Raw genomic sequence first — 8,257 nt, 5'->3', positions numbered from 1 at the left:
AATAATGATAATAATAATTATTATTAATAATAAAAGTTGTATAAAAGTTGTAATAGAAATAAAATGATAATAATAGTAACACTATAAAGAATATCTTATAATGTATTGCATAATAATGATTTACAAAGTAATAATAATAGTAATAATATATTTTATAAAAGATAAGATCTTGTTGAAAAAATAAGTTCAGATCAGATCAGATCAGATCAGATCAGATCAGATCAGATCAGAAAAAATAAGTTCAGATCAGATCAGATCAGAAAAAATAAGTTCAGATCAGATCAGATCAGAAAAAATAGATTCAGATCAGATCAGATCAGATCAGATAAGTTCAGATCAGAAAATTTCAGGTGAACTGAACATAGCCTAATTGGGCAGATACTTCTTCTCAGATGTCCCCATTTCTGCGATATATCCTTTCAGATTCCCAATATTATACCCCAATAACAGCTTGTCGCATTTACTTCAATGGTGGGGTTTCCATAACTTTCAGCTTTCTCCTCTATACCTTGCTTTGATTCTGCTCTTTTTCCCTCAATTCACTCATACATGTTTCTGGGTTTTGTCTCATCTCCCACAATCTTCTTCTACTTGTGTTTTATGTCTTTTCTTCTCACAAAAGTGGGCTTTTCTTTTTGCAAAGTTTGAATCTTTTTTGGACAATCTTCATCAAGTGTGGGTTCACAAACAAGAAAGGTGAGATCTTTTTAGTGAAAACCCCATTTTTATACTTTTCGAATCTAATATTTTGCTTTTTTTAGGTTCATCTTAGAATTCTTTTCTTTCTCCTGTATGATTGCTTACTTTGCTTAGATTGTCTTGTCTGTTATTGGGTTTTGTCCCAAAAAAAAAACCCATTTAAGAGAATCATCTATGGTTGCATAATTTAGATTAAACCCTTGTCAATTTTCCTGATTTAGAGGAAGAAAACTTGATAGTTTGTTTGGGCTTTGATGAATAATTAGTGAATTGACTAGCCCTTAACTTAAAGTATGCACTAAATGGGATTTGATTTATGGATTATTTAATGGAAATTTGAGTGTGTAGCTTGATTATAAAGGGATTGGTTTGTTTATGAATGTGGTATGAATATGATTGGTGTGAGTAAGAAGAGTGGAGGGTGTTCTCTACTGTCTAGTTGGTTCCTTTGATATAATAATTGGGTTGGGCTGCTTTTGACACTTTAGATTCGGCTCGCTAGTATATAGATGGCAGGGGGCATTGATGTATCCAAGTATGCTCACTGTCCTGTCCACAAGGCAATAGCCACAAAAGACCATGCCACTCTCCGGAAATTATTGTCTGGCCTCCCCCGTCTGTCTGATCCCGCAGAAATTCGTTCTGAAGCAGCCTCGTTGGCTGAGGAAGAAAAGGCTGATGCTATATCGACTGTGGTCGATAGGCGTGATAATGTGCCTAATCGAGACACACCCCTTCACCTGGCTGTGAAACTCGGTGATGAGACTGCAGCGGAGATGTTGATGACTGCTGGTGCAGATTGGAGTTTGCAGAATGAGCAGGGGTGGAGTGCATTGCAGGAAGCAGTTTGCAATAGACATGAATCAATTGCAAAGATTATAGTTCGGCACTACCAGCCGTTGGCTTGGGCTAAATGGTGTAGAAGGTTGCCTCGGTTGGTTGGAACTATGAGGAGGATGAGGGACTTCTATATGGAGATTACATTTCATTTTGAGAGTTCAGTGATTCCTTTCATCTCTAGGATTGCCCCTTCTGATACCTATAAGATTTGGAAGTCAGGTGCGAATTTGAGGGCGGACATGACTTTGGCTGGGTTTGACGGTTTTCGTATCCAACGTTCTGATCAGAGTATTCTTTTCCTTGGAGATGGATCTGAAGATGGAAAGTTACCTCCTGGATCACTATGTATAGTTTCTCACAAGGATAAGGAGATAATGAATGCACTTGAAGGTGCTGGTGCCCAAGCTTCTGAAGCAGAGGTTCAGCAAGAAGTGGCTTCTATGTCGCAGACTAACATATTCAGGCCTGGGATTGATGTGACTGAAGCCATTCTTCTACCCCAGCTTACGTGGAGACGCCAAGAGAAGACGGAACAGGTTGGTCTATGGAAAGCTAAGGTGTACGAGATGCACAATGTGACTGTCAGCATTAAATCAAGGAAGGTCCCTGGGGCTATGACCGACGATGAGTTCTTCTCTTCGTGCAATGATAATGAGACAGATAGTGAAGATCTCAATGAGATTTTGACGGAGGAGGAAAGAAAGCAACTTGAACTTGCACTTAAGTTAGATTCATGTGACGGGACCAACGAGGGGGGTGGTGATGTGCTTGTTGGGCATCGCCATAGTTTTCAGGAGTCCAGGGAGATTCCTATTGAGGACTTAAATGGATGTAGAAATGTGGAGAGCAACTATGAAAAGAAAGGATGGTTTGCCAGTTGGAGGAAGCGGGACCATAAGAATGAAGGGCAAAAAAAACTTGCTCCTCCCAGAAATTCTCTTTCTGTTGAAGAGAAAGGGGGTGATGTTGGCAACAATTCTCCATCTAGGAATCCCGCCAAACCTGGAAGGCATTCGGTGGACGTTGTAAGGGGGGATGAGCCACAAAGAGCGAGGGATAAAAGAACCTCTTCATCAGGAAGCACTGAGAGCGGAATCCGTCGGAAGGACGGGAGTCAGGAGAATGAATATAAGAAAGGACTAAGGCCCATTCTTTGGCTATCCTCCAACTTTCCGCTACGCACAGAGGAGCTCTTACCGTTGCTTGACATTCTAGCCAATAAGGTGAAGGCAATCCGGCGTCTAAGAGAACTGTTGACAACAAAACTTCCTATGGGAACATTTCCTGTTAAGGTTTGTGCTGTGATCTTATCTTTTACGTTTTCTAAAGCATGCTATATATAGAGTTGTTTAGCATAACTGTTGTGAACTCAGAATATTTCATATTGTAGTTTCCTGCTTCATAAATCAATATTTTCAATTTTGCAAGCCATCCCTTTAGATTTTTTTTTCTTGTGAAGTGCATTTTTTTTTTTGACACGACGTTCCATGACATTGTTTGATTGTAGTATCAGTGGTTTCTATTTATAAAGAGTAGGGTCATCACGTGTTATATTCACATGATACACCAGCGAACAATGATTACTGAATCAGTAAATTCAGATGCCATGTATTTCATTATAGTTCTGTTGGGTAGCCTTCCGGTTTGTCCTGTATATACAATGAGATGTCAAGGCTTGCACTAGGTCCGTGGCCAGGACGTAGTAGATGCCATCTTCATGAAACCTGATGGGTGTCAAGGGTCCAATTTTAATGTTGTTTCTGAGTTTTCTAGTTAATTTTTGACTTTGAGTTTTAATGATTACAATGATAGTTGCACAAATCATATGTTACTATAAATGGTATTAGTGCCTTGGTGCTAGCATCATATTTTTCTGGAAGATAGATGTAAGTGGGTGATCTTACCAAGGCTTGTGGGCAATTTGTTTGGAAATTTTATATGCTTCAATTGGAGAAATGTGTGTGCAATGAGGATAAGAATGGTAATGCCAGCAATGCAAACTTAAGGTTTGTATAACTTCTCAATTGTTTGATTTCTTACTATGGCTTTGAGCTGTTAAAATCGAAGCCCAAACATGATATAACCTCTAAATTGTTTGATTTCGTACTTTCAGATTGTTTATAATTGCATTTTAGAATATGCCAGAGGTAGGAATTTGTGTGATGATTTACGTCTTTGTTACTAATGCACCACACTGAATTTTTGTATCCGACTCATATCTATACAAAAGAATCATGAACAAAGTTAAAGTCGATTAAAGTGAATATATGTTGCATTATCGACCTAAGACCTTATATTTTAGACTTGTTAGGTGCTGATTAGTAATTACCATATTAAATTAATGCTATTGCACCAATGTCGTGAGATGAGCAAATTTGCGTAAGTGTCTTACGATGACAAATATCGAAGAATATCTTTTTGGCCTTACTTTAGATATGTTGTACTTTTTTACATTCTTATGAGAAAGGCAGTTGGTTAAATTCGTAGCCGTTAGAAAGTGAAGAATAGTTTTGTGATACAATGTGATTTTAGTCTATTGCAACCCAAAGTTGGACAATTGCCATTGAGGACTTTCTTGACTTCGTTTTCCAGTATGCAATCCCCCCACCCCTTCTGATTTTCTTGTCCTTTTTACTTGTCTTTGTCTTAATATTCTCAAGTCTACACATAGTATCATGAAATGTTGTCGTTGGATTTTGCAGTACCTGCGTAACCTGAAATGAAAATGTGTGATCTCAAATGATATGTTTTGATGATTACTTTACTGCAAATTGAGTTGTGTCTGAGTGACACTCTTTTCTGTTTTGTATATTTATAAATAACTTGCTCAGAAAGCCTTCTGTAAGAATCCTTAAGGATGGTGTACTAATTACTATTATAAAAAGTTCCTTATGTAATCAGAAATTTTTTGGATATCAAACTAGCTAGATGCTCTGTTGCACTACATTAGAAGTTTGGTGTCTGAGCCATAGATTTATCTCTGTTGCAAAATTTTGTGGTGGATCGGTTGGTGGAGAATTATGTTAAATGGTACTGATGGATCGTATAAGTGGGAGGTGAACTTTGGTCATATCGTCTAACCTACTGAATGCCTTTGAGCAAGTAACTCAAAGTTGGAAATGTCAATTAGGTGAAAATAAAGCTTTCCTATTATGGAGGTGTTACCTCGCTGATTATTTTAAGCTTCTTTTGATACCGACATTTACCTTATGCACACAACGCTCTCTGAGGTGTCCTATGTGTAAGTATTTCCATTTTATCTTGACGGGAAAAACGGGCTTTCTTAATAGTCAAAGTGGTAAAAGTACATTAGCAGCTGGCCACAATGAATTAGTACAACCATTATGTGAACGCAGTGAGCTCTAGGATATTGCTTTAATGAGAAAACTCGCGTTTGTTTTTTTTCAGCTGGTCAATGTTTTTGCTGTGCTCTTTGTTTGGAGAAAATTTCCAAAATCATTTTACTAATTTTCTGTTGTATATACTACTGGTAAACATACACATTAAACTTAAAAGTGAACATCTGGAGTAAAGATGGAGTGTTAGTTCTGCAAAGTATCTGATAATTACAACGTATATTAGACTTGCAAATTATAGTAAGTCTGCTTATGACTTGGCGGGTTGGGTCTTGGAGTTTTGGTGCTTTGTCATCAGTTTTGCCTAAATGAGTTTTCGATGTTTTAGAGCGAATGAGACTGATTTCTAATTTTCTATTCCTTTTAGATCAAACAATCATGAAACCATAGTTATTGTTGCTTTGGTTGCTAACTTCATCAGTGTTCGTAATACATAGGTTGCTATCCCAATCGTCCCTACAATCAGGGTATTAGTTACTTTCACAAAGTTCGAGGAATTACAACCCGTTGAAGAGTTCTCGACACCGCCTTCCAGTCCTACAACTGCTGCTCATGAAAATCCAACAGTAGCCACTGCTTCGAGTTCCTCGTGGTTCCGGTGGATAAAAGCTCCTTACCAGCGCTCAACCTCGTCTAGTGATAGTACTAATTTCGGCGACAAGACAGAGAATTGTCAAGACCTGTTTGGTATCCCGTCAGACTATGTGTGGATTACAGCTGAAGCAAAGAAAAAAAAGATGCAAGAAAAGAACAATTCTAAGAAAGGGAAAAACAAAGAGCAATCAAATGTAGCAAACTAAATTAGGTGGGAGGTGATATTATACATAGCATGTTAAATAACTGACAAAAAGAAGAGCAAAACAAAGTATTCATTCAGTTACCATGTAGATAGTAGGAAGTGCTGGTGAGGATATGGCAAATCTGGGTTTTTAGTTATATTTTACATTACAATTGTGCTGCAGTTATAGTTGTTTATGCAAAGTTGACATTTGGTTGGCTTTATAATGAAGGAACTATTCTCATTGTATTCTTTTTGGTTGTTATCAATCTAATAATTTCCTGTTTTGTGGTGGATATAAGATATGTTTTGGAAATGCATATACTTGCTTTTTGTTTTTTCAACTCGCTAACTTGCTAGAGGATAGGGATAAATGTTTGTGCATATCATCCTATTTTGTCATTTCACGTCATCAACTGCAGCTTTTACCTCTTATCTTGATGTACTACTGTAATTAACATGTAACATGTTATTATAGAGCAGAGTCCCTAGCCTTCCAAAGATGATAAATTAAAACTGAGAAGTGAGAAGGCAGCCATGTATGCGGCAAATTGGCTGATAAACATGGGAGTGGAAAAGCATTTTTTTTTTCTAGGACCCATGTATGCTCAGTTGGCAGCCAAAGGCTCCATTAACACCAATCCCACGAGAGAAAGTATTCTCCCATACCTGATATTGGACAACTTGTCCCATACCTGATATTGAATAACTTGTCCCATATCATGACATTTTTGTAATTTTACTAGCAATTTGATATAATACAATAAAATACTTCCTCCGTTTTTTTTTTACATGTTACACTTTTCAAATCACGGACTCCTAGGTAATTTTTGGAGACGAGATAGATAGAGAGAAAGGAAAAAAAAAGGGTCTCATGTGAACATGTGATTGGAGAGAGATAGAGAGAAGTTATTACCAGAGGGCAGAGATAGAGAGAAATTATTACCCAAAATTAAAGTGTAACATTTAATTTGAAACTTCCTAAATTAGAAAGTGTAATATGTAAAAAAAAAACGGATGAAGTATAACATTCACTCGATATGATTAGATGCAGCCAAAATATGATACAAATATAGTAGCTAACTGATATGATAAGACGGTGTTAAGATATGATATATTAGTCATCTAATACATCAACCATATCTCAACTAACAATTCTCAAATAAAAATATATGATTTTTTTTAATTTATAATTTTTGAATATTAATTTTTGTCATAAAAATTACTTAAATGCCATGGTATTGGGAAATTAGCCCAATATCGGGTATGGGAATATCATCGCTCAATCCCACGATTCCTATAAAGTTAAAAAAAAATCACGAAATGCTATATTTCTTTTGTCTATAGATAGAGATCAATATTAAGTTACTTCTAGATATCTTATTTTTTATTTAATTTTCTTATTGAAAGCTATGTTTGTTTCTTTTCAACCGTTATTCAAGCCAACAAAAATATATTCTCTCACAGCAAAAAGTATTAAATTTCCATTTCCATTTTTGTTGAGTTGCGATGCACTTAATAATTGATGTTGGATAAATTATAATTGATAGATTTAAATAAAAATACTGCATACATATACATATATATATGTATATGTATATATATATATGTATATGTATATGTATATATATATATATATATATATATATATATATATATATATATATATAATATATATATATATATATATATATATATATATTATATATATATATTCGAAATTTTGCTTTGTTTTTTTTTGGTTTTTTCACCAAATACCCTTGACAAAAAAAAATTATTCACCAAAAATCCCATATGTTTTCAAAATTCACCAGATACCCATGACCTTTTAAAAAATTACCTGAAATTTCCTTTTGGTTAACGGATGTTAGTACCCCGTTAGCGTTTATTTACAAGTTTGCCATTAATTTGTGGCGCCATTATGGTTATCTTGGTGAGATAACCTGACATAAAACTTTTTTCAAAAAAAAAACCACGCCCTTTCAACTCCTCCTTCTTGCTATGTTCTTCATGCGTCTTGAAGCATCAAAGTAACCCTAAAAAATCAACTGCAACCTTGAAAATTTGTTAACTAAAAGCTGCGAAAATTGAAGAGAAAGAGGACTGCACAACAAACTTGAAGTGGGTGTTCTTCAAAGGACCCAAAAATACGATTTTTGAAATTCCAAAAAGAGGGTTGCAATGCCAAATAATCTCTACTCCCTTTGAAGGTAAGTAACTTCATTTAGTGTTTCTTTGTCTTAAAATGTTTTTCTAAACTGCAATTGTGTTCTGTTAGGGTTAGTCTGTTAGTTCGTTGTAGGGTTTATATTGATTTTGCGATTCACCTATTTTGATCATTTAAAAATTTGAAATTTCTTGTTTTTTTTAGAATGTGGCAGTTCAATTAATTAGGTTTTGTTTTGGTTGTTTGTTGTTTATTTAGGATGGACTCAATTTGGTTGTTTGTCCATTATAATGGCCATGATTTTGATGTGAGGGTGGAGGACGACTTGTGTAATTTAATGGGATTATATGAAGATTTATTTGAGGAATTTGTTAAATCGAATGTATATCTCCCCAAAACCTTTAAGATATTGGTGCA

General features: G+C 35.4%; 1 protein-coding gene across 1 annotated transcript; it reads left to right on the top strand.

Moving 5' to 3' along the window:
• The first annotated feature begins 372 nt into the window (after nucleotides 1-372).
• LOC104908710 (hypothetical protein) lies at nucleotides 373-5,974 on the top strand. Its single transcript, XM_010697855.4, has 2 exons — nucleotides 373-2,831; nucleotides 5,333-5,974. Exons 1-2 carry the CDS (start codon nucleotides 1,209-1,211, stop codon nucleotides 5,693-5,695), a joined length of 1,986 nt encoding a protein of 661 aa, XP_010696157.2. The 5' UTR covers nucleotides 373-1,208; the 3' UTR covers nucleotides 5,696-5,974.
• Nucleotides 5,975-8,257: the final 2,283 nt, after the last annotated feature.

The sequence above is a fragment of the Beta vulgaris genome, chromosome 7 (assembly GCF_026745355.1).
Source record: "Beta vulgaris subsp. vulgaris cultivar EL10 chromosome 7, EL10.2, whole genome shotgun sequence".
Taxonomy (NCBI): Eukaryota; Viridiplantae; Streptophyta; class Magnoliopsida; order Caryophyllales; family Amaranthaceae; genus Beta; species Beta vulgaris.
This window is presented reverse-complemented; position numbering and strand designations above follow the sequence as displayed.